We start from the raw sequence: 27,895 nt of genomic DNA, 5'->3' as shown, positions 1-27,895 counted from the left end.
TCCTTCTCTCCTTCCATCCTTCCTTGCCATCTCTCAGTCCATCCCTCCCTGCCATCTCTCACTCCTTCTCTCACTCCCTTTCTCAGTCCATCCCTCCCTGCCATCTCTCACTCCTTCTCTCCTTCCATCCTTCCTTCCTTGCCATCTCTCAGTCCATCCCTCCCTGCCATCTCTCACTCCTTCTCTCACTCCCTCTCTTACTCCATTCCTCCCTGCCTTCTCTCACTCCTTCTCTCACTCCCTCTCTCACTCCATCCCTCCCTGCCATCTCTCACACATCTAAGCACTAGAATAGGAAATAAACTCATTATAACATATGATTAAAAACTAATTATAATAAACCCGTGTTATTCAGGACAGAGCCTTACCCTCTCTCACCCGCTGCTCTGCGCTGTGTTTTTCTGTAGGGGGCGGAAGAGACCCGATTATTTTACACCCTGCCGGATGTGACGTGTTCGCATTCCAAACTCCAGCCTCGATCCACCTGCTGAGGCGACGCGCGAGCGCAGTGAGTTTGATGCTGCGCGAGCCGCGGGCGCTGTGAGGAAGCGGAGCGGGAAAGTTAAAGTTCACTTTTAAAGTTTTATTTTATTCACAATCCCGGGCCGAGTTTAGGAATAATCTCTCCGAATGGATCCGCGGATTTCCAGTTTATTTTACGTGTGTGTCATTTTTCTTCCAGGTAAGCTCCGTTTGACGTCTTTAGCTTCTTGCTAATCTCACCCAAAGTTTTATAAAGCTCACTTTGTGTGTTCCTCTATAGTTTACTGTGTAAATAAAATGTTTTTGTTAAATTTGTATTTGTAATGCCCTTGTCTGTTTCCTCCATTACACTTTCTCTCTCTCTCTCTCTCTCTCTCTCTCTCTCTCACTGGTGTTCTTTAGCATTTACAGCTAGTGTTGAAAAACTGCGCACTTAAACATAGACAAAGTGTGTGTGTGTGTGTGTGTGTGTGTGTGTCGAGTTAATATTTGACCGAGCACAGGGAACTGGACAGTAATAAACCCTGCAGAGAGAAACTGTGTGTGTGTTTTGAGAGAGAGAGAGAGAGAGAGAGGGCGGTAGGAGGCTTGTTACATAGGATTAAAATGTAGTGTTTTATTAACACCTTTTTGTACTCCTGTATTTGCTCTAACATCTTTTTTATATACACACACACACACACACACACACACACAAAACTAGTTCACACTGATTAGATAACAAGCAAACAGAAAGAAACCAGAGCGAGATATGAATGTCTGTTTACACTGAAACCCTTCCCTGTGAAACTCGTGTACACACAGGGAGTGAGAGAGGAATGTGCTTTCCCTTCATTCCTGTAGCACACACAGTTACACCTCATTCTTTGTGTATAGGATTCTATCTCTTCACATCACACGCCGTTTGTTCTTTGACCTTGTGTGTGTGTACACGCAGCTTTAATAATAAATCCAATTACAAAGCCAACATGCAATTGAAGTAATAATTAAAATTGAAATCTTTGAATGTTTAAACAGATGTAAATTTAGTTTGTGTTAATGAAAAAGGAACAAATCTGAATTCATCTACATTTTGTGTGTATAATATATATAATATAATATAATATAATTAATCTGAAGGCGACAAAATTAAACACAAATGACTTGACAGTTTTTGAGGAAGGGAACACGGCTTTCTCTTGGTTTCTGTTGCTTCATTTTTCCCATCAGGCTTCTCAGACAAAGTTCACACTCATTAATCTGGTGTGCAGGGAATATAATAAACTGTCAAGGAATTGTTTTCCCCCCCTTTGGCCTTTGTATGGCTTTTCAGCTTTTCCAAAGAGGGCGTGGCTTAATTGTGACATCAGCTGGTCTGTGTGTGGCGTTTATGAACAGGAAAAACTTGTACAGCCGGGTTGAATGACTCACTGCTTATATTTGGGAAAATGAGCAGCATCAGGAAATTGTGCTAACAGCTACATATAACTGTGTGTGTTCAAGGGAGAGAGAGGAAGTACCAGTGACATTAGACGTGTCCGAATACTCGTACTTCATTACCTCGCCCAGGACGGAGTCCAGCAGGGGACGAGGTGTTTTCGGTCAGGTTTCTTTTGTTAATGATATGGGAAAACGGCTGGATCAGTCTTCATGAAACTTTCAGGCAGGGGTTTAACCAGGATTGGGAAGGTTGGGAGTGTTATTCTGAAAGTAGGAGGTGTAACTTGGTCATGACCGGAGGGCAAATTTTGAAAATTTAATCTTTTTTGGTGCAATCTGGTGACTTCTAGAGCTGCAGTTGAGCCTTAAAAAGAAATGAAAGAAAGCATTAATTTAAAGTGTGAATTATATATATTTTTATTCATTTAACACATTTTATTTACTAACTAAAAATATTATAAAGTTTTTAAATTTAGTTTCTTGTTCCTTAACCAGAACTTTACAAGCACTGTAATTATCAATATAATCTTCTACAAATTCCTGCAATAAAAGCAGAAACCTTAAATTATAATTTCTAGTGCACTTAAGACAAAAAACAAAATACAGATTGCTGCAATTGAGTCTTATTACACAGAATATATCTTTGCTATAAACCACATATTACAAACGAGATTCAGCCGACTCTGAAAATTAATATGAAACATACAACTGAAAATAATAGATATCTTTAACAAGTTTTGATTTTACAAAATATACATAATGCAGACATTACATCACAATGTTGGGAATCATTTTGATTCTGTTAAAAAGTGCAATAAACAGGAGTTAAAAATAAGTGAAATTAAGTTACAAGTGAAAGGAAATTTTCCTGTAGTTACCTGAAATGTAAATACTGTAAACAATACAAAAAATTCAATAATGGTAGTTTATGAAAGTGCTATTTAAGGTAATGTAAATCTTGGCGAAAGAGAAACCAGTTGAAACTGAAAGAGTGAAAGTGATCATGCCGTTACCATGGGAACAGTCTTTTATGAATGCGTAAGTGGGTTGTCAGCGCTTCGACTCGGGTGTGACTGAGGAAGGGGACAAGTTTTGTTTAATCTAATTTAGGTCATTTAAAAACTATCATATTTGGCATTGGGCACACAGGAAAGTGTAAATTTCTGTCAATATGTTTATCATGCTTATATGATAAAAACTCACAAATATCTTTTATCTAAATACATGATCTACTCATTCTAAACCCGCCGAGTTTCGCCGGCGAAGCTCTCAAAACTCGTAGTATTTTGCTTCCATTTAAGCCTCGTTTCGAAGCGTGACCAATAAAAGTGCTACATTTTCGGTGGTAACTTTGACTTTCTCGATGTAACATCCATATGGAAAGCATGCATGTCGAGCATGCCCTGGGAAACTGTTGACATCGACAGAAATGCACAAAATTGCTTCACAAAACAACAAAATTTCACAATTTTGGTTAGCACAAATTAGTATAAAATTTATAGGCCATGTTTGGGGTTTTATGGCCGTGTTTTTTGAGAATTGGCCATGTAAAACTTGGCTACACGGCTAGCTGGCTAAGCCTGTGCTTTCAGGATAGGTGGTCACTGGTCTCAAATAGAACCTCCAACATTTTGAAGGTCGTCTGGTCAAGATCACCAAAAAGGTCAAAATCATTTTTGTTGTCTACTGCCTCATACCGTATAGAGATGCCAGCCACAATGTCATTGTGCTGTAAGAGTGTAACAGTCGTGCACTGTGCATGCGCATACACGTGTTCCTATTAAAATGGCCAGTGAGTGTATACAGGTCGGTTCACCATTTGAAATAAATGGACTAGACTAAAGAAATTGCTTTCAGACATGTTTATGGTTATTTCAGAGGGAAAGTGTGTTCCACTGAACTCTAGTGCCGGGCCATTTCCGGGAAGTAAGAGTTTGGGTCATGGTGACAGCGTGTGTGTGTCAGCCTCGGTTTGGAGGTTTCAGTTTTGAAAACTGTAAGAGGAGAATATAAAGTACAGACACTTGGTATATTTTACTTCTGTTTTTTTTAATTGTTCATTTTTGGATTGTGCTTCATTTTTGTGGCTACTGCCTCATAGAGTAAATATATATGCTATATTTACTGTATGGACATGGGATCAGAAAACTTTTATTTATAAGCAGGAGCCACATGGACCCATAGGGGACTGATTTATTTATTTTAATTTTTTAAAATTTTATTTAAAAAAATTTTTTTGGCGATATCTTCCTTCATATTCATCATAAGTGCTACTGGGCGAGTTTTGTTTTGCCTGACAACACTTGTTACTATTAGTGTGCAAAAAAGCAGTTTGTAGGGTGTCCAAATACTCAGTAGGCATTTAATAGTAGTCTAAAGGAGTGTGTGTGAGTGAAAGAGGGAGTTTAAAATCTGGATTCGCTCATGGTCTTCTCTGTCTGCAGCTCACTTCAAGGTGAGTAAGGGCTCTCTCTCTCTCTCTGTGTGTGTGTGTGTGTGTGTGTGTGTGTTGCTCTCTCTTTCAGCCATGTTGTTGTTACCCGATCTCTTACATAGATTGTTGCTAGGAGACGATGCAGGTTCTGGAAACGTGACCGAGGTGGTGTGTGTGTGTTTTGTGATGAGTGTTTATTCTGATCACAATGATGTTTGGTGTTATTTGTGTAATGATTTATAATCGCACTATTGGGTGTCACCCAGAAGAGTACTGGTTCCCTTTTCAGTCTGGTTCCTCTCAAGGTTCCTTCCCCATGATGTCTCTGGGACTTTTTCCTCATCGCTCTTGACCCTGGATTGTTAATTAAGGATCAAATCTACACTGAATTTCTGTAAAGCTGTGCTGTGGCTGAGTCCACTGTTATACACTTTTTAAAGAAGGTTAAATGGAGTGTGCCGCCCGTTTTGTTTTTTTTTAATTTTTTATAAATATACACAACTCTATAACAAAAGCTCAGGATACTGTGAGTTGTGTGTTTTGGATCAGCTATTGGACATGGTTAGCCCAAACTCTCATCAAAATGCACATCTCACGTTCAGTCTAAGCCTCGTGAATATTCTGTGGTCTGTCTGATTTAAATTTTACTTTTTCTGTCCCAGACCATGCATGTGTAATTTTTCTCACAGGTAAGCTGTATTTACTGTCCTGCTGATCTCTAAGTGTGTGTGTACAGTATAACTCATGTAAAGGTCTGTTGCTGTGTTTTTACTGATACTGTGAGTGACCATGTAGATTTGATCCTGAACCAGGAAACCATCCCGAGTTTCTGAGCAGGAATTCTGAGTTTCGGCAGCGTTTTCTTGTAGGACGTCTGGAATTACGAGTTATGACCTAGAGTCAAATTCAGCATTATACGATGGAGTCGACAGGATATGACGTGTGGGTTGCTGGTTTAAAAGCACTGAAACTCCAGGGTTCAGCTCCGTATCTCTTGTGTGTGTGGTGTAGCAAGGACACACTAAAGAAAAATCTAGGACATCTGGCACACCCTGCTCCTGTGTTTGTGTTTTTAGTGACTAAACTCTCTCTCTCACACACACACACACACACACACACACTGCTCCTCCCTTTGCCCAGATGTTAAAGGAACAGTCCACCGTATTTCCATAATGAAATATGCTCTTATCTGAATTGAGACGAGCTGCTCCGTACCTCTCCGAGCTTTGCGCGACCTCCCAGTCAGTCAGACGCAGTCAGACGCGCTGTCACTCCTGTTAGCAATGTAGCTAGGCTCAGCATGGCCAATGGTATTTTTTGGGGCTGTAGTTAGATGCGACCAAACTCTTCCGCGTTTTTCCTGTTTACATAGGTTTATATGAGCAGTGACATGAAACAAGTTCAGTTACACAAGTTGAAACGTAGCGATTTTCTATGCTATGGAAAGTGCGCACTATAATGAGAGGCGTACTAACACCTTCTGCGCGCTTCGGCAGCGCATTGATATCTGAGCTCCGTATCAATGCGCTGCTGAAGCGCGCAGAAGGTGTTAGTACGCCTCTCATTATAGTGCGCACTTTCCATAGCATAGAAAATCGCTACCTTTCAATTTGTGTAACTGAACTTGTTTCATGTCACTGCTCATATAAACCTATGTAAACAGGAAAAACGCGGAAGAGTTTGGTCGCATCTAACTACAGCCCCAAAAAATACCGTTGGCCATGCTGAGCCTAGCTACATTGCTAACAGGAGTGACAGCGCGTCTGACTGACTGGGAGGTCGCGCAAAGCTCGGAGAGGTACGGAGCAGCTCGTCTCAATTCAGATAAGAGCATATTTCATTATGGAAGTACAGTGGACTGTTCCTTTAAATTATACAGGGATGACAATTTTTCTCAGATTTCCGTGGCTTTGTTAGCCAAATAGGTCGTTCTTGTGAATTGTCCAAATCTTAGGAGAATTTTTTTTTTTGGGGGGGGGTTTCAATTTTTGCCAAGTCCCTCTCAGTGTAGAAGTGAACCGCAGAACATTCAGAGCAAATTGCTTCTTTCTGTAACTGGAAAACCTCTTGAAAGCCATCAGTTTTGCAAAACGTGCAGTGATTGGCTGACCCAAACTATGTTTTGATCTTTGAACCAGTCCGCAGTCTCGATATATGGATATAGACCACTGCAAAGCAGGAAAGGCAGCAGATTTTTAGCAATGCTAAAGATCCTCCTTCAAGTATATATATCTGAGAAGCACCGTACTAATTGGAGAAACGAGGGTTCAAACAGCCCACCGACAGCAACAGAAAAAAGCAATTGAAAGACTAACAGCACTGGCAGCAAAGAGAGAGAAACTTCAACAACTAAGACAAAAGCAAGCGTGTCCAGCTTGCTCTCAGAGCAAATAGAAACTCGTATTTTACATTTTTGTATTGTTTGTGGAAAGTGACTTGTAATTAGAACTATTGATATGAACACAGTTGGATGTAGTATGTTGACCAAGTTTTCTCAACCAAGATGCATTTCAGTCAAATTTGTGAGTACTTTGACTTTAGTTACTCATTGCTGTTAAAGGAATACTCTGGAGTGAAATGCTTTTTAGGTCTATTTTCGCATTATTGGTAGTGCATACGTTGAGTTGCTACCACAATCACATCAATTGGATGTGTTTTGAGAGAGAGTTTGTTTTTTGTGATTTCAACCGGAAAGCGCTAACACGGCAGTATGCGGGGTGTGTCTTTTTGCCGATACAAAACGCTAGTTTTAAAACCATTGCAAAGCTCAAAACAACAGTTCTGTGGAAGTGAGTAGAGGGTTCCTACAAACAAAACGAAGTGTCCCTAGCTCTGCAAGCGCACGGACAGAGTGTGTAGAAGAGTAAATACAAAGCCAGTGACCTTACCTGAAGTCGGTCTTCCTCAGACGCCATCTTCATGGGACAGTCCGTAAAAGTTGAGTGCCGAGTGCAGAGCCCATCCCGCTGGAAATGCACAACATTGGGCTTTGCCCCCCACCCCCACCCCCACCACCAAGGCGCCACCTTGGAACTGGCTGGGGGCCTGTGGCCCTCAGACCCCCAGCTCACTTTCAGCTGAAATAAGAATTTGCTGTTGTCATGCCTGATTATAGAAGGTGAATGTATGTAAAGGAGGCCTGCATGCAGGGATGTGAATGTGATCAGTGTGCTTGCTGAGTGAGTGATGGATGGACGGACGGACAGACTGACTGTTAGCGTGCGATTTTCTCCAGAGAAAGTTAACCAAGCTGTTACATGCACAGGATGTTACTACACTAAACATGACTGAAGTAGGTCATAGTGTGTAAAAGCAAAGTCTTTGTATGAAGGAGGTGAAGCAGGGTTGAGTGAGAGACACTCTGAACAGAAAAGGATGACTTTGGAGGATAATGGAGAGATTTTTGTGCTGGCTTTCTAGTTAAAGGTCAGGGGAGGTATTTATACAGGAGGACAGTGCTGGAGGATATAGTGTGTGTGTGTGTGTGTGTGTGTGTGTGTGTGTGTGTGTGTGTGTGTGTCTGACTCAGCACTGTTTTCCTTCTCTCATACCAAACTTTTCTTTATCCTCTTGTCCTGTTTGTACTTCATGAGGAGGTGCAGGAGATAAAGGACTCCAGAAAAGGGGCAGAGCAGTGTGTGTGTGTGTGTGTGTATAATCACACCTCTCTCTCTCTCTCTCATAGGCATACTCAGTGTGTGTGTATTGAGGTATTTCACCTGACATCACAGGGTCACGTGACACCCCGGTGTCCGCCATTTTGAAGGTCAAGCTAGCTAATGTCAACAACATAGTAGCTAGTGTGTTACTGTAGCAATGTTTACGTTCAGTCATTTGGATGACTGTTAAAACTTTTCAGTCAAGTTTTTCCTTTACTGTATTTACTAGTTTACTGTAATTATGATCCGGCAGCTATTTACACCGGATCCAGTGTAAATGGCTGCCGGAGCGCGCTCCGGCTTGCTCCCCCTCAAATTAAGCAGCGCGCTCCGGCTTGCTCCCGGAGTGCTCCGGCCAAGGTTCCGGAGCGCGCTCCGGCGTGCTGCTTAATTTGAGGGGGAGCAAGCCGGAGCGCGCTCCGGCAGCCATTTACACTGGATCCGGTGTAAATAGCTGCCGGATCATAATTACAGTAAACTAGTAAATACAGTAAAGGAAAAACTTGAGACTGAAAGGTTTTAACAGTCATCCAAATGACTGAACCTAAACATTGCTACAGTAACATACTAGCTACTATGTTGTTGACATTAGCTAGTGGTAACAGCTAGCTGCTAGTACACTGCTACAACACAGACACCGACCCTAATAATACAGTTCTTGGTCATTGCCTGGTAACAGCAAATTCATAACGGGCCATGTCTCAACAGACTAAGAAGTTATTTCAATGACATTTAATAACATTTTGTTTATCCTGAGGACCGAAAGTAAATGAAAATGTGAACAAACCTTAGCTGTAATAAGATGGCGACCACCGGCTCCAGGGATGACCCACTGATGTAGGCATGTTACCCAGCCTGACACAAAATATTTGTAGGCATCCAAACTCTTATACGCTTTCAGGTCAATACCTGTGTATGGCGATGGGTTTTTAATGACATGGGTATACAGATCATGTGGGCCGAAGTCAGGTAAAGACGAGGGCTTTGTGTACTTCCGTACGTCAGTGAACAATCCTGGTGGAAGCAGGTAAACGTCGTTCTCTAAGCCTGCTAACTTCAATTTTTGCAAATACCTCTCCCTCTGCTCGCCCTGTAAATGCCCTACGTCGCTGGATAGTGAAGGTGTTTTCTGCATCTCGCTCCTTTTTCTTTTGTTTTTCGTTTGTCGCCTTCCTCGCATTCAAACTGATTCGAGCCGTGATGTCCAAAATGGCAGCCTAACGATGCATCACATGAATTGGTCACGTGGGTGAAAAACCTCAATATAAACGAGTGTTGCATTAGTTCACATACAAACGTTTATTCATGTGCTGCATGACTTCAGTTTTACAGCATGTTCAAGGTGGGACTGTTGCGATTTTACTCCGCCTTGCCATTTTGGACGTATGAACATCTTGTCTCGTCTTCTTCCGCTTTATCCGGGACCGGGTCGCGGAGGCAGCAGTTTAAGCATGGAAGCCCAAACTTCCCTCTCCCCAGACACCTCGGTCAGCTCCTCGGGAAGAACACCGAGGCGTTCCCAGGCCAGCCGAGAGACATAGTCCCTCCAGCGTGTCCTGGGTCTTCCCTGGGGCCTCCTCCCGGGGGGACATGCCTGGAACACCTCCCCAGGGAGGTGTCCAGGAGGCATCCGAAAAAGATGCCCGAGCCACCTCAGCTGGTTCCTCTCGATGTGGAGGAGCAGCGGCTCTACTCCAAGCTCCTCCCGAGTGACTGTGCTTCTCACCCTATCTCTAAGGGAGTGCCCAGCCACCCTGCGAAGGAAACTCATTTCGGCCGCTTGTATCCGCGATCTTGTTCTTTCGGTCATTACCCAAAGCTCATGACCATAGGTGAGAGTCGGAACGTAGATCGACCGGTAAATTGAGAGCTTTGCCTTTTGGCTCAGCTCCTTCACCACGACAGACCGGTAAAGCGACCGCATCACTGCGGAGGCTGCACCGATCCGCCTGTCAATCTCACGCTCCATCCTTCCCTCACTCGTGAACAAGATCTCGAGATACTTAAACTCTTCCACTTGAGGCAGGACTTCTCCACCAACCTGGAGAGGGCAAGCCACCCTTTTCCGGTCGAGAACCATGGCCTCGGACTTGGAGGTGCTGATTCTCATCCCAGCCGCTTCACACTCAACTGCAAACCGCCCCAGTGCATGCTGGAGGTCCTGGTTTGAAGAAGCCAACAGGACATCATCCGCAAAAAGCAGAGATGAAATCCTGTGGTTCCCAAACAGGATTCCTTCCGGCCCCTGGCTGCGCCTAGAAATTCTGTCCATAAAAATTACAGGGGTGATAGCGTTCTGGCGCCGTGCCGGATTTCCGGCGTACTGTGGCTGGGGAAAAAAAAAAAAATCTAGTTCGCCCATTGTCCTGTGTCATTCTGAGATGCGCAGATAGACAGTAAAGGGAATTCCGAATTCCCTTTACTGTCTATCTGCGCATCTCAGAATGACACAGGACAATGGGCGAACTAGATTTTTTTATTTTTTTTTTCTCCAGCCACGGTACGCCGGAAATCCGGCGCGGCGCCGGAACGCTATCATCCCTGAAATTATGAACAGAACTGGTGACAAAGGGCAGCCCTGCCAGTGTCCAACATGCACTGGGAATAGGTCTGACTTACTGCCGGCAATGCGAACCAGACTCCTGCTCCGTTCGTACAGGGACCGGACAGCCCTTAGCAAAGAGCCCCGAACCCCATACTCCCGAAGCACCCCCCCACAGAATACCACGGGGGACATGGTCGAATGCCTTCTCCAGATCCACAAAGCACATGTGGACTGGTTGGGCAAACTCCCATGAACCCTCGAGCACCCTATGAAGGGTATAGAGCTGGTCCAGTGTTCTGCGACCAGGACGAAAACCGCATTGTTCCTCCTGGATCTGAGGTTCGACTATTGGTCAAATTCTCTTCTCCAGTACCCTAGAGTAAACTTTCCCCGGGAGGCTGAGAAGTGTGATTTCCCCTATAATTGGAGCACACTCTCCGGTCCCCTTTCTTAAAAAGGGGGACCGCCACTCCAGAGGCACTGTCCCCGACTCTGCGATGTTGCAGAGGCGTGTCAACCAAGACAGCCTCACAATATCCAGAGACTTGAGATACTCAGGGCAGATCTCATCCACTCCCAGTGCCTTGCCACCGAGGAGCTTGCAAACCACCTCAGTGACTTCGGCTTGGGTAATGGACGAGTCCACCTCTGAGTCATCAGCCTCAGTCTCCTCAATGGAAGACATGACGGTGGGATTGAGGAGATCTTCAAAGTATTCCTTCCACCGCCCGACAATGTCCCCAGTCGAGGTCAACAGCTCCCCACCCGCATTGTAAACAGTGTTGCCAGAATACTGCTTCCCCCTCCTGAGGCGCCGGACGGTTTGCCAGAATTTCTTCGAGGCCGACCGATAGTCCTTCTCCATGGCCTCCCCGAACTCCTCCCAGTTCCGAGTTTTTGCCTCCGCAACTGCCCGAGCTGCAGCACGCCTGGCTTGCCGATACCCGTCAGCTGCCTCAGGGGTCCCAGAGGTCAACATGGCCCGATAGGACTCCTTCAGCTTGACGGCATCCCTTACTTCCAGTGTCCACCACCGGGTTCGGGGATTGCCGCCACGACAGGCACCGGAGACCTTGCGGCCACAGCTCCGAACAGCTGCGTCCACAATGGAGGTAGAGAACATGGTCCACTCGGACTCAATGTCCCCCGCCTCCCTCGGAAGCTGGGAAAAGCTCTCCCGGAGGTGGGAGTTAAAGACCTCCCCAACAGAGTGCTCGGCCAGACGTTCCCAGCAGACCCTCACCATACGTTTGGGCCTGCCAGGTCTGTCCAGCTTCCTCCTCCGCCAGCGGATCCAACTCACCACCAGGTGGTGATCAGTTGACAGCTCAGCCCCTCTCTTCACCCGAGTGTCCAAGACATAGGGCCGGAGATCAGATGAAACGACAACAAAGTCTATCATCGACCTCCGACCTAAGGTGTCCTGGTGCCACGTGCACTTATGGACACCCCTATGCTCGAGCATGGTGTTCGTTATGGACAAACTGTGACTAGCACAGAAGTCCAATAACAAAACACCACTCGGGTTCAGATCGGGGAGGCCGTTCCTCCCAACCATGCCCCTCCAGGTGTCACTGTCGTCGCCCACGTGAGCATTGAAGTCCCCCAGTAACACAATGGAGTCCCCAGTCTGAGCACCCCTCAGTACCTCTCCCAGGGACTCCAAGAAGGCCGGATACTCTATACTGCTATTCGGCCCATAGGCACAAACAGCAAGAGCCCTCTCCCCAATCCGAAGGTGCAGAGAGGCGACCCTCTCGTTCACTGGGGTAAACTCCAACACATGGCGGCTGAGCTGGGGAGCTATAAGTAAGCCCACACCAGCCCGCCGCCACTCACCATGGGCGACTCCAGAGAAGTGGAGAGTCCAGCCCCTCTCGAGGAGCTGGGTTCCAGAGCCCAAGCTGTGTGTGGAGGTGAGCCCGACTATCTCTAGCCGGTACCTCTCAACCTCCCGCACAAGCTCAGGCTCTTCTCCCCCCCCCAGTGAAGTGACATTCCATGTCCCAACAGCTAGCCGCTGTGTCCAGGGATCAGGTCGTTGAGGCCCCTGCCTTCGACTGCCACCCAATCCACGCTGCACCAGTCCCCTACTGCTACCTCTGTGGGTGGTGAACCCACAGGAGGTCGGGCCCACGTCACCTCTTCGGGCTGAGCCCGGCCGGGCCCCATGGGCAAAGGCCCGGCCACCAAGCGCTTGCATACGAGCCCCAACCCCAGGCCTGGCTCCAGGGTGGGGCCCTGGCTGCGCCATACCGGGCGACGTCACGGTCCTTGATGGTTTCTCCATAAGGGTTTTGGTGAACTGCTCTTGGTCTGGCCTGTAACCTAGGACCTATCTGCCTTGGGATACCCTGACAGGGGCTTAATGCCCCCAACAACATAGCTCCTAGGATCATTCAAGCACACAAACCCCTCCACCACAATAAGGTGGCAGTTCTAGGAGGGGACGTATGAACATGTCCTGTGAAACCAGGATGATCATTATAGTTTTAACATGAAATCTCGTTTGTTGAAGTTATAAACTGTTCATTGATAGAAACTTGAGTGCAAAATGTGTGTTCACTGCTTCAGATGGGTTAAATGCAGAGGTTAAATTTCACTGTGTGCTTAAGTCTGTGCTTGGGTGTATGTGTGACAAAGGGCTACTTTTCTTGGCTTCTTGGGACGGTGTCCCTCCTTTTTGGCTTGATTATTTAACCAAACATGCACTCTACCAGTGTACCGACCAAATCAACAACTGGATGTCACACACAATTTTCTTCAGCTGAACACAGATAAAACAGAAGTAATTCTATTTGGGGAAAAAAGATGAAAGACTCTGGATTACCACCATTCTTGACACAAAGGGGATTAAAACAAAAGATATGGTTAAAAATTTTGGTGTTTTAATTGACAGCGAGCTAAACTTTGACAGTCACATGAAAGCAATCACTAAATTGGCATTTTATCACCTAAACATTTCCAAACTAAGAGGACTTATGTCAAAAGATGATCTGGAAAAACTTTATACATAAGAGCTTTCTCTTAAAATCTAAACTAGAAAAGGATGTTGGTCAGCCACTAGGGGTCAGTACGCAGGCTAGCAAACTTGACATGGCTAATGCAGTGTCAGGGTTTAACAATAGACCTCTTGCGCATGATGTCACACATCACGTGATAATTATACCTGGGGGTCAAACAGACACCCTCTTTCATGTAAACAAGGGTTAATCTGTCTTCAATATGGTTCATTTTTGCACGGTTTTTGGTTGTTCAAATTAAGAAATGGGTAAAAGGTATTACCGTTTCCCTGCTATCAAGAAAAATGTTAACAAAGAGAAGCAAATGCTTCAAGAACAATGAAGAAATGAGTGGTTAAAGAGAATACAAATGAGAGGAGCGAAGCCTGAAAACTCCAGAAAAATTTGAGATTGTATTAAAAATCTATTTTTTAAAAATAGAAAGTCAGATGTGAGGATGGAAGAGTTTCCTTAAGAATCTCGTTTTATTTTTTCTGCTTGCATTCGAGTTAGCTTCATGAAAGTGTTTGATTTTCTTACAGCTGAAGCAGCTTCCTTATTCGACACGGAAAACCCAGATCGGTTTCAAACAACTCGGACATAACTCGGTAAGAAAAAAAAATCCAACAATGAGCGACATGCGAGATATATCCTGAAAGAACAGAACAGGTTAAGAGCAGAGAGTGTTGGAGCTTTGCTTTTGTTATCAGAGGAACACAGTCCTGTACAAAATATCACCATGGAGTCAGAATGTAGTAATGAACCTACAGTTTGAGAGAGTTCTACACACACAACTTTACTTTTTTCAGCTGCATGCATGTGAAATGGAAATAAATCGACTCAGGCAGGAAAAACTATTTTGGATAAAACTGTTATTGTCCGTTACACACTGATCAACCTGTGTGACTCAGCTGTGCCTTTGAATCGAGAATAAATGAAAAGGGAACTGAACATTTAACTGTTTATTGAAATTATTATTACAAGGGTGATTAGGCGGCACGGTGGTGTAGTGGTTAGCGCTGTCGCCTCACAGCAAGAAGGTCCGGATTCGAGCCCCGTGGCCGGCGAGGGCCTTTCTGTGCGGAGTTTGCATGTTCTCCCCGTGTCCGCGTGGGTTTCCTCCGGGTGCTCCGGTTTCCCCCACAGTCCAAAGACATGCAGGTTAGGTTAACTGGTGACTCTAAATTGACCGTAGGTGTGAATGTGAGTGTGAATGGTCGTCTGTGTCAGCCCTGTGATGACCTGGCGACTTGTCCAGGGTGAACCCCGCCTTTCGCCCGTAGTCAGCTGGGATAGGATCCAGCTCGCCTGCGACCCTGTAGAACAGGATAAAGCGGCTACAGATAATGAGATGAGACAAGGGTGATTATAGTTACTATTTGACTACAGCTACAACTGGAATGTACTGATTTGTTAGCGTTTAATTATTGTACCATCCACTATTAAATTAAAATAAAATCTTATATTGATTGAAAGTCTAGAGTAAGATATATTTTATTTTACAAATAACGCTTCAGATATTGTTTTAACAATAATAAGCATCACTGTATAAATGATAGAGTGCAAATAGCTCTGTAGCTAGATTTCTGTGGGGTTGAGACATGGAGGACCGGAATACCATCTAGCCCACAGTTCAGGTGGGAGCCCTTTGAGAGTAAATGCTTTTGGCTTTCGCAACATTCCGTTCCCAAAAGCTGATGTTGGGAAAAATTCTTTCCACAAAGAAGGTTTTCTTGCTTTTGTAGTGTTTTAATAAAAAAAAAAAAAAAAGCTGTTCTTCTGTGTCGGGACTCTTCGGGGGAAAAAAGTAGGTATATTCCATCATGTAGCTAACGCAAGGACACATCTGCACCGTCACTCCAGTCGTTTTGAGGAATTTTGTATGGATCATAACTGCTAATAAACTCTAATTTCTGTGTATATCTATCATTTGCTTCTTTCTGACTAAAATTATCCAAGTAATCTGGTAGTAGATTTATTATTATTATTTTTTTTTGGCTGTAGTTTTCTTCAGAGAACATCAGTAGACATTGGACATCTTCGCTTGGCTTCAGTATGTGAACAGTATGTAAACAAAGTTCACTTGTCCCCCAGGTATAAAGTAGCGACAGTTGCTAATGTAAATGTGATGTCCGTGCAAGGGGTCTATATATTCTGCCACAATGTCCTTAACGCAGCTTCAGAACTCCATTTCTTGTTAACCCCCTGGGGTCTGAAGGTATTTTCTGGCACTCTAATGATTTTAGTTTGCCCTGTTTTTGTCAATTTCAACAAATCTAAGCAGTATTTTCAGTCATGACCTTTTTTGTATTCAGCATAAGTTCAGCTACAATATCGCTGTAGTTTGTATGTCACCAAAAGGTGGTCAGGATGTGATTCCAATGGTGTAGCAGCCATAGTCCCACCAAAAGGCATACGAAAATAAGTCGTATACCACCTGCACAGCTGCTGTGACACCGCTGAGCAACACTGCACCATGGGTCCAGAAAGCGAGCACAGAAGCACCGCCATGCAGAGCACTGGTATGTCCCAAACCGCCTGCACAGCTGCCGCGACGCCATTGAACAACATTGCTCGGAGCACCATGCCAAGCACAAAGGCACCACTGCACAGAGTGCTGGACAACCATGATGTTAAAGGAGCAACGAGCTCCCTGCAGTCCATAGCAAGGAGCACAGGCATCACCCACGGCGAACCAAGGCCTGGAGGGAACCAATGCCAAAAACTACACTGGAGCTACACCACAACCGGCAGACAAAACACTCAAATGAAAAAGCAAACATCAACCTACATTTAAAAAAAAAAAAAAAGGTGAAATCAAAAGCTCCGGTGAGAAGCGGCAGCCAGAATGCACACAAAGTACTCTCAACCGGAAATGGTTTACCTCCAAATAGCTTAAACTATGTCTGACGGATTTTATCCTGTTTACGGTGGGCGTTCCCACCGCGAAAGAGAAACCAGTCGAAACTGAAAGAGTGAAAGTGATGATCATACCGTTACCATGGGAACAGTCTTTTATGAATGTGTAAGTGGGCTCTCAGCGCTTTGACTCCAGTGTGACCTGAGGAAGGGGCCAAGTTTTATGTTTCATCTAATTTAGGTCATTTAAAAACTATCATATTTGGCACTGGGCACACAGGAAAGTGTAAAATTTCTGTCTGTTTATCATGCTTGTATCTAAATACATGACCTACTCATTCTAAACCTGCTGAGCTTCGCCAGTGAAGTTCTCGACCCCAAAGGGTTAAAATCATAGTTCGAATTACGGGGGGTACTGGGGGGTACTATACCCCCCAATGAAGAGCCAGTACCCCCCAAAGAGACAAAAATATAAGTTTTGGGGGGGTCCGATATTTTTTCTGATATTGTGAAAAGGAATATATAATTCAAACCAACTCCCATTCGGCATTCTTATTGTAGGAACATTTTAATGTAAATTGATTTCAGACAGACACCCTATTGTGGACCGTACCATTTTTAGTCACTGCAGCGCTAGAACGCGCTAGAGCAGGGGGTTTCAAAGTGTGGGAGAGTCAGACCTCCCCCCGCAGAGAGCAAATAAACAGCACCCCCCCCACACACACACACAATTTTTGTTGTTGCTATACTTAATGTTCCATTCGTATTTAAAAAAATGGGTGTTGTACACTTTTTTTTTCTTTTACACATTTTGAACATCTGTGCTTTTTGAAAGCATCTTTTTTTTTTTTTGCACATTTAAAACATATAAGCTTTATTAAAACATCTTTTTTACACATTTTAAGCATCTGTGCTTTTTGAAAACCTCTTTTTTTTTTTAACATATTTTAAACATCTGTGCTTTTTTTTTTTTTTTAACATCTTGTTTTACACATTTTAAACATCTCATAGCATCATTAGCTAGCACCTCTTGGCAGACAACACACTGTGGCAGTGGAGCAGATCCAGTCCATGAAAATCCAAACTTTAAATAATCGTGGTCATACTTTTTTTTGCTTGGCCCAGACTCTGTCTCCTCACTCACTGTAGCTTTAGGTACTAAAAATCGATCCATTTTGTCTCTGGCAAAGGCTAGCTGAAGTTCGCTAAATGTCCGCAATAGTAACTTATTCTGGTTTATTTTTCCTCACGTTGCCCCCCCCGAAGAACTCTGGCGCCCCCTAGGGGAGACACGCCCCACACTTTGAAAAGCCCTGCGCTAGAAGCAATAGCTTCTAGTCCACACCGTATTCAGTTGATTAATCAGATACAGTCCATGGGTTTGCAGCAGTTTATACAGTCTGTGGTTTGCAGCAGAAGACGTGCATTGGTAATGTTAGTTGCTAACCAACTTTTAGCCTGTTGAAAATGTGTTATTTTACAACTTTCATTTATTAAAGTGATTTGTTCTTTCAGCTCATGTCACATCTTTATACGTTGAATTACTTACCCACTGAGGCCAGAAGGCTACAGTGGACGGATATTAACATTAATTACCACTGTTAGTTAGCAAGATAAGCTAAGTCTCTATTTAAATCAAGCTTATTGCAGTGTGGTATAGAAACGATTCTCATTTCAAAGGAGAAGAACTCCATATGTTTCCATTCTCATTTTATCATGAACAAATTGTGGCCTTCTGAAATTAATTTGGCACATAGGCCCATCCTGTGTGTGTGTGTGTGTGTGTGTGTGTGTGTGTGATTAGGCACAAGAAGTTCTGGTGTAGGCCTAGCTAAGCCTATGCAAAATTACAATCAGAACCTCTGGGGACTGGGGGCAACATAAAAAGAGCCAGGTAGTAGGCGAGCCTAGGCAAAATAGCCTAGTACATGGATGTTTTCTATTGTTTTTACTTGCATTCCTTTTGTATTATTTTTAAGATATTCATAGTTTCATCTGAGTACCCTGTTTGATTTTATTCACAGAGACAGTAGGCCAAACATGAGGAAAAGAAAAGGGCCAGACATCAGGCATTTTTTTGGTGCTAAAAGAGTAAGTGGTAAATATTAGCACGAAGATCTACAGACAATTACAGTACAAGTGTAGGTGCAGTTAGGTTTTATACACTGTTCATGTGAATAAAAAAAATGAGTTCCCAGCAGACAGGAGAGGCACAGCAGGGTGAAAGAGAGCAAGACATTCAGCAGGACTGTTCTGCATGTGTGTATATACTGTATGTGACTCATTTGTAGTGTTGATACCCAGTTTGTTCTGACAAAGAAGGTTATCAGGTTGTACTGCTGTTTTTCTTCTGTGGTAGTACTGTATGGTTTGTCATGCTTCTTAATGACATTAAAAATTATTGTTCAGAGTTATTGTGTTGAGTTACTGACACCGACTTCCATAGACGAGACGGGACAGGACCGGGGGGGATCGATATGATAGTGGACCATGATGGTACCCCCCAATTATGGTGGGGTAATTCGCACTCTGGTTAAAATGACTGACTCCTTTGGCAGTGCTCTGGAGTAAATTATGTTGTAATCATTTCACAGCCCAAAGAGACTGTATATTCAATTGCGTTTTTGTAAAATATGCACTTTTTTTTTTAAAATTTAAGATATAGTGAACCTTTCAGTTCATTTTGTTTACAAAAGTAAACCAGTTTGTAGCAATTTATTTAATATCTTTAGTTTTATACAGACAAAAGTTCACACTGCTTTGCATTGTTCATGATTATTTCTGAACCTGTTCATTCAAAATTTTCTTTGTGAATATTTTGTTCAGAATATTCTGAGAATTGAATTGAATCATGAAGTGGGTATCATGAATCAAATCAATACCGGAGTGTATCGTTTAACCCTTAATGCTGAGTGAATTTCCTGTGTTCAGTAAAAGGTCCTCCATCCTCCTGATGATTCCTGACAGATTTCCTCCATTTTATTTAATTACCATTGACTGTGTGTGCGCTCGAGTGATGGGGGAGGGAGATAATAGTAAGCTGTAGAGTGCTATTGGAAAGGTGTGTTATGGAGTGTGTGTATTTTGGCACACCCTGTTCACTACATAATGCATCATTTGGGGAGTCTGTGCCATTTTAGTCTTGTCTTGTAGAGAGTGAAAAATTAAAATGCACTCATGAAATCCCACAGTGCACTGCATGACTGAATTTGGCTGCATGACCCTCATGTAATTTAAAAAATGCTACTTAAAACCCATGACCCTGCAGTGGGAGTAATGTGTAGGGCACAGGGGATGTGGTTCCTTATTAAACTGTGCAGCATTAGTGAGTGAGCACACTCGTATTATGTAACTTTGTGTGTGCGTGCAGGGTCAGTGTGTGGGCTGCAGGTATTGCCCTTGGAAACAAAGTCTCTGGAGAAGGCGAGTGGTGAAACTGTGACTCTGGATTGTACCTTCAGTCTCTCAGCGCAGGACATTGGACCCCTGGACATCGAGTGGAGCATCCAGCCCTCTGACAACCAGAAAGAAGAGAAAGTGGTGAGTGTGCGGGAGTCTGCGACTTGTACAATCAGAAAGAGCCACCAAAAACTACCCTCAACATGAAATGTCAACTCATCAGCTTGGGGTAGTCTTCTGAAATATCAGTTACTTCCAAATTTGTGGCGTAACATCAAATCAACATGGCCGATCAGTCTGAACAGTGTGATGTTCTCCTTCTCTGCTTTTTAAATGAGTTTATAGCAGGACTGGCTTTAGCTCAGTTCATACACACAGTTAACTCTAACACTGACTAGAATGATCACTGTTCTGAGAAGCTAATCAGCATCTGTTATCATGAACGTTAGTTAGCAACAAGCTAGCTGACGCTACTCACTATGCTGCATTGAAAGCTGAAACACTGTGAAAGAATGCTGCTCGATTACACTGCTGGGTCACATGACCACGTTCAGCTTTGCATTACAAATGCAGTACAGGGCACGTGTGTTTGCACTAACACAGAGTGACCCACAGACACTGGTTGCCTGAAAGGAGAAACACTCTTGCTCTTCTATTGAACGAGTGTTTCAGGGTGGAGTTGGACCATTCTGTGCTTTTTGTATAGGTGAGGTGTGATAGCTGCCTACCGCAAGGGCACATAGGGCCCCTCCCCTACCTGGGGCTGTTACCATGGCAACATGATATCAGTCATAAATACATACAACTATGTGTTTTTGTCTGTTCTAGGAGCTCATGGTTGGTCACTGAAAATGAGCACTAGGGACTGTGAATCACAGACAAAGGAATTTTATATATTTTTAACACTTAAAAAAAAACGTAATTCACTAAGAGAGGCTTCTTAGTAGCTTTATAAAGTGCATCATTATTTAATTCCTGATGCAAAGGACAAGAATCCTATTTATTGATGTGTGTGTGTGTGTGCAGGTGATCCTGTACTCAGGGGACAGGGTCTATGATGGTTATTACCCCGCTCTAAAGGGCAGAGTGCACTTTAAAGACCCCGACCCAAAGAATGGTGACGCCTCCATCACAGTCATGGGCCTGATCGCCTCAGACACCGGAACCTACCAGTGTAAAGTCAAGAAAGTACCAGGCATCGGCAGCAGAAAGGTCCTGCTGACTGTCATGGGTAAGTGTGTGTGCGCGTGCACGTGCGCATACAGGCAGGTGGGATTTTTTGGGACTGTTTTCCTCTGTCTCCAGTCAGATAGAAACTCTTAGTCCTTTTTTACAGATATTTAAATAATATTGTCTGGCTTTTTTTCATGGTCTGTCAGAGATGTTCTATTCAGCTAGCATGATATTGAACGAGTCAAAGACGAGTAGCTGAATGGAATATATCTGATAGACCACGAAAAAAGCCAGCCGTTATTATTATAATACATACATACATACATACATACATACACACACACACACACACACACACACACTTCATATCAGCATTCTCAAAGGCTATCGTGAGCTTACCCGCGACTCAGTGCCGTTAGCGTGGCAGTCCAGTTACCTTCTAGCCGGTGTAGTGTTAGCAAAAGCCAATGCTAGTGCGGGCTAATGTTAGCTCAGTCAAGCCCAATATTATTATTATTTTCCCTGTGTAATTTACTGAGTTACTTTTAAAATCAACATCGATGACTACACGGAGTGACCTGGCAGCCAAAATTCTCTCAATCTTCTGCTTTTAACGAAGCAAACCTGGCGGCCATGTTTGTTGACACACTGTCACAGTCACTTGCTAACGCACGAGTTTTACATCTCCGTGTCTCTCTTCCAGTTTTTCAATGTCCGTTGGTATGTTTTTCTTTTGTAAATATGCGTGAAGAATATAATATAATGAAGTTTTGGTAGCCTTTCGGGTGTTCAGCGTGTCTTTGGTTTCAGTTTATTTATTTAGTGCTTAATTATAGCATAGCTAATCCTAGCAGTAGCACTGGATTAGCCTCGTCTTCTCTCTTTCCTGGCGGACAAAGAAAGTATTCTGTGCATGTGCAGCAGAAAAGTTTTGTCTTGGATATTCGCATGAGCTCTGACATGTGACGTTGTGTTGTCGTGACATCATGCAATATTATAACAATATTGGGTCATTCCATGTCAATTCACACACCCTCCCCAGTGACACCTCTTCAATTTGCCTGATATTTATTTTCTTAGTGCCTTATGATGTCAAAAGAAAGAATCCAAAATTTTAGCTTCCTAGCTGGAACGGTTTTTGAATTTTGGCCCTTCAAAGTTTGGGTGCCACGCCCACTTTTGGGGTCCGGGAATTGTACACTTAATTTGCAAGCATTTTTGGAGGCCCATATCTTTTGTTCTAAGGGGGATATAGACCTGTAAATTGCTATATCTATGTATTCTGCCCCTGTCTATCTGATTCTGCACCTAAAAATAGCACAAGTTTACTAACTTTAGAGATATTAACCCTTAAAAGTGGATTTATTTAATGACACACTTTTTTTTTGGACATTTCAGGGTTCCATATCTTGGAAAGTTTTTATGTTGATGGGGTTTCAACTGATTTATCATATTTGGGAACTCTACTGTGTACTTAGAGAGTTTCAGGGCACTCGGAGGTTTGGTGGGGGTACAGGAGGGCCCCAAATATGGCTTCGGGACATAATTACCGTTTGGTACGTCCTACTTCAGGCTATTAGTTGGCCATGTGGGCACATGATGACTGGAATGAGCCTTTAACCCTATCAACAGACACCTTTTATCAAACTTTTAAGCCAATAAAAACTTTTATTATCCAACTCCTTCAATATAAACTAAGCATTTGTATATGGTACTGTTTTTGCATATTTTCTGAAAAATCCGAAAAGTCTGGAAAGTAGGTCAACTGTTGTTTTAACTGCCAATTCAAATCAAAAGGTGCTAAAACACATTCAAATTATAAAATAATAAGATTAAAACAAGGATAATATCACTGAACACATATATCTGAATATATAAACTGACAGTTTACATTTATTAACCCTTTGCACACTGTACACACACGTAACTTAAACTACACTTACTTAAGATTAAATTAGTCATGTGATCAGATCAGACAATTTTAATGAGGCATGGATGCCATTTACTGCTGTAAAATACATGTAGGCACAATACAAAACGATTCAATTCAATAAAAAACCATAACCAGGCTTGCTGACTGACACTGACAGTTAAGCATGAATGTACTTTGGAAGAAGCATCTCAATTCTTTCTACCTTCATGTTTATAATGATTATAATAAAATAATATATATATAATTTCCCCTTTTTACTAATTGATATGCTAATTTTCCCCACATGAGTGGCTAGGGGCCCCTTCCCCTTTTCTTGAAAAAAAAAAACCTGATGAGTCTAGGTTTAACTTCCAGATCGGATGTCAGAACAAATGTAGTAAAGCAACCAGGATGTTTTTCTTGGGATCATCCCCTTGTTTGCATCTTTCCCTTTCCTGTCTGAAAGATGCATTTAACTATTAAGTGTATAGTGGTCAGAGTTTGGTTGGATACAGGGAAAGGTGTCAAATGTAAAAAAAAAAAATAGCATCGTGAAACAGCCAGGAAAGGGTTTATTCCTTGTAATTGTCAATATAACTAATGGGGTATTGGGTATATCTTCCCATAGATTAAAATCACTATATGGGTGTGTTTTTACTACCTTAAACATGAATAGGCAGTCAAAACAACAATTGACCTACTTTCTGGACAGGATTTTTCAGAAAATATGCAAAAATAGTAGCATATACAAATGCTTAGTTTATATTGAAGGAGTTGGATAATAAAAGTTTTTATTGGCTTAAAAGTTTGATAAAAGGTGTCTGTTGATAGGGTTAAAGGTTCATTCCAGTCATCATGTGCCCCCATGGCCAACTAATGGCCTGAAGTAGGACATACCAAATGGTAATTTTGTCCCGAAGCCATATTTGGGGCCCTCCTGTACCCCCACCAAACCTCTGAGTGCCCTGAAACTCTCTACTGTGTACTTGGAGTTCCCAAATATGATGATAAATCAGTTGAAACCCCATCAACATAAAAACTTTCCAAGATATGGACCCCTGAAATGTCAAAAAAAAAAATTCATTAAAAAATCCACTTTTAAGAGGTTAATATCTCAAGTTAGTAAACCTGTGCTATTTTTAAGTGCAGAATCTGATAGACAGGGCCAGAATACATAGATATAGCAATTTACAGGTCTATATCCCCCTTAGAACAAAAAATATGGGCCTCCAAAAATGCTTGCAAATTAAGTGCGCAATTCCTGGACCCCAAACTTTGAAGGGCCATAACTCAAACATTCGAGCTAGGAAGCTAAAATTTTGGATTCTTTTGTTTGACATCATAAGGCACTAAGAAAATAAAAATAAGGCAAATTGAAGAGGTGTCACTGGGGAGGTTTTGGGTATTTGTGTGAATTGACATGGAATGACCCTATTGCATGCTCATTCTCCATTGGGGAGAGTGGCGTAATCCATGTCAAATAAGCGATATGCTAACAATATTGCATGCCATCAATAAACTCACTAGAAGGGAATAGAACACGTTTTTATTCCATGGAAAAAGTGGCCCGTTTGTATAATAATTCCTGATATTACCATAAAGATCCTGGAGTATTCCAGCTTTGGTTGTTTACACTGAACCAAATAAATGGCGTGAAGCCACGCCAGTGTGTTTTTACACAGCATGCAGGCGTTCCACAACCAAAGGTGTGACACATGATGCGTTGGCGTCTAGGGTGACGTAGCTACGCGTCAGGAATAAATACCCCGAGCATATACTGATGGTGCCATTTCTGAAAGTTCAATATCGCTGGAATCCTCCTTTCTTATAGCTGAATTATGGACACAGCTTAACATGGCCGAGTCGAAGGCATACAAAGTCGCTGCTGGCAGCCATACTACTCGTGCCCAGATATTCACATCTATGGGAAATTTAGAGTAGTCAGTTAACATAACTGCATGCCTTTGGACAGTGAGGGAAACCGGAGCACCCGGAAGAAACCCACGCAGGCACGGGGAGAACATGCAAACTCTATATCAGCACTGCTTTTGAAACAATAACGGCAGGTGAAGAGTGTTGAGGTGCTTTTGTTATCCGTGCACATTTTATACCCCTCTTCAAACAGAAGCAAAGTTGCTCAGGGTTCAGAAATGTATTGGAGGAGAAATTGAAGAGAAGTTGGAAGAGATTTGAGGCAGAAAGTTGCACAGACTTTCGATGCCATAGAGGTGTTTGAATTTTTGCTGTCTTGGAAAGAAGAATTGTAGAAACTAATGTCAAAAACATCACACCCCTGTCCCACTATTCCAGCTGTCCCTTTTACACAGATGTTCATTCTGGCTCCGTTACTACCAATTGTTCCGGCTCGGAGGCAGAACAGTACAGACCCCCGCTCCACATTTGGACGTTTTATAAAGAACAAGGCAGAATAAAAGCGTGAGTCCCGCCTTGGACAGGCTGTGCAAAAGGGGCTATTCGTTCATCACAGATGTCAGAGGACAGTCGGTGTGTGAGCTCTGGTGTGCGTGTGTGTACCTGCATTCAGAGCAGATGCTGTCTGGATGTTTACGTGCGTCTCATATTAAGCAGTACACGCGCGCGCACAGAGCAGACCAAGGACACTGATTCCTCAGAGACACTGTTCAGTGTGCTGTGTGATGTTAAACAGGAAGTGTAGGGAGGTGTTGTACATCGGGAATGCTGGAATTTAAGCAGTGTATATGTTCCATGCCCTACGATGTCTCAAATCAGTGATAGTCAAAACAGTTTTCTTTTAACACTAAATGTGATTTTGATTGCAGTAAATGTACCACACCACAGTTAAATTCTGAGAAAGTTTGGATTAATTTTCTGTAGCATTATGCATGTGAATATTTGTAATGGTAGCATAAATCACAGGCTTATATTAATGTGCTAAATAATATGCTATTGTTTTAATAGTAGCAGCTCCTTCACAGGCACATGTACATCAGAAACTCCACATCTAAGAATAATAAGCGGATTAAAATGTGTTTCATAACAGAAAAGTGCGTAACCGTTAATATGGTGCCGTTTTCTCTAAGGAGACATTTAACACTTATGGAAGGAGTCTGCAGTGTCAGTGTTTTGTAAAGTCAGTAAGTGTCCTGACAAAAGTTAGTTCCTGTTCTCACTTACATTATAGCAGCTATAAATGCCCATTCCCTCAAAAAGCTTCTCTTTTTCCCCCCCCCTGGAAATTTCTCATGTTCTAGAGAATCACAAAGCCTATGTCCTGCAGACTCTAGTCTCACAGATGTTCCTGAACATTAAATGTAACTGTTAAACCTGAAGTGTCGTTCACTAATAAATTAAAAGTAATTGTTGACAAATCACTGTGGTACAATTATTATTATTTTTTTCTTTTTTTTGTGTATGAGTGTTTTTCTGATGTACAAACTCAATATACTCAATGCTCATTTTTAAAATTAGCTTCTTAATTCTTATATTAGCAGTGAACATCAGGGGCACAGCACTCTCAGCATACACCCTTCCTGCGTCCTTGGGGAGTGGTGGTGTTCCTGTAGAGTGATAACTGTACACTGTAGTGTGTAATCTGTGTTTGCTGAACATGAAAGCTTTGATCCCTCAATTATTCAGCAGCTTTTACTGTGTGTTTTGATCACTTACATGTTTACAGATTCTATATAAGTGTTATTGAAGAACAACAACTTTTATTCATCACATGCATCTGCATAACACACACATGCATGCACACACATACCCAGAGCAGTGGGCAGCTGTGCTAACAGCGCCCGGGGAGCAGTTGGGAGTGAGGTGCCTCGCTCGAGGGCACCTCAGCCCAAGGCTGTCCCATATTAACCTAACCGCATGTCTTTGAACTGTGGGGGGAAACTGGAGCACCCAGAGGAAACCCACGCAGACACGGGGAGAACATGCAAACTCCATACAGAAAGGCCCTCGCCAGCTGCTGGGCTCGAACCCAGAACCTTCTTGCTGTGAGGCGACCGTGCTAACCACTTTCACCACCGTGCCGCCCATTATGGTCACAAAACATACTGTCTACCTGTCTCTATCTGTTTCAGTCCCTCTCTCTTGCTCTCTCGCTCTGTGTATGTGTGCTTTTAGCTGTGTAAACAGTGTCTGTAGCTGTGTCCAAAATCACTCCTTCACTACTGCTTACTCACTATCTAGGGAATTCTATAGAGAGGACTATATAGTGAGCTCACTGGTAAAATGAAAAAACACTTTCGGACACTACTCCGCCGCGCCGTTATTTACATCATTACTGTTGCACAATTAAAATGTGCCAGATCAGTCGGCTGGTGGATTTTCAGAATAATAAATACATGCATGTGTTTTTGTGATAAATCCATATTATACTGAGCACATTTCCCACATTAATCAATACAAAGTACTTTGTGTCTGCTGCATCTTTCAGTTCTTTTAAATCAAGGCTGCCTTTGCCGCTGCCTTTTATTAAATCAAACCTGAGGCTTTTGATTAATTCCTTGCTCTTCACTCTAACTTTTATTCTTGTATTTTGTCTGTTTTATTTAGCTTATTTTCTATCCTTTTACTATTTTTAATTGTACTTAAATGTCAGTTTATAATGTTTCTTCCTCTGTCCATTCACCCCAACACGTTACAATATTATCGCCATTTTCGCGCCACAACTTATAAATTTGTCTCGTGCCCGTTGTCGTAAGGAAATTCAAACTATACTCAATCTAAAATACTAAACACTCTCTTTATGAAACAGCTTTTCTTTCAGCGTGACCACAGTGCATGAGGGGATATATTGCTTGGTGAGTGACCATCAGTTGTGCACTACTATTCACGATGCATTGTGGGATACTATGAGTCCATTATATAGGGTGTAATAATTCTCACTGTGCATTCAGACAGCATTACAAAATGGCAAAGTCACTATACAGTCCACTATGAGATTTTGGACACAACGTGTGTCTCTGTCCTGATGATCTGGGTTTCATTAAGTTGATTTGACAGCAGCTGTGATAATCATCTGGT

General features: G+C 42.9%; 1 protein-coding gene across 1 annotated transcript in view; it reads left to right on the top strand.

The window, feature by feature from the left end:
* The first annotated feature begins 491 nt into the window (after positions 1-491).
* cxadr (CXADR Ig-like cell adhesion molecule) overlaps positions 492-27,895 on the top strand; it is a 38,103-nt gene continuing 10,699 nt past the window's right edge. Inside the window, exons 1-3 of the mRNA XM_060909243.1 lie at positions 492-682; positions 19,772-19,941; positions 20,827-21,031. Of these exons, the coding sequence (XP_060765226.1) occupies positions 631-682; positions 19,772-19,941; positions 20,827-21,031 (427 nt within the window). The 5' untranslated portion in view covers positions 492-630. The remainder of the gene's footprint in view (positions 683-19,771; positions 19,942-20,826; positions 21,032-27,895) is intronic.

Source organism: Neoarius graeffei, chromosome 25, assembly GCF_027579695.1.
Source record: "Neoarius graeffei isolate fNeoGra1 chromosome 25, fNeoGra1.pri, whole genome shotgun sequence".
Classification (NCBI taxonomy): Eukaryota; Metazoa; Chordata; class Actinopteri; order Siluriformes; family Ariidae; genus Neoarius; species Neoarius graeffei.
Note: the sequence above shows the minus strand (reverse complement) of the source record. Positions and strands in the feature narration are given on the sequence as shown.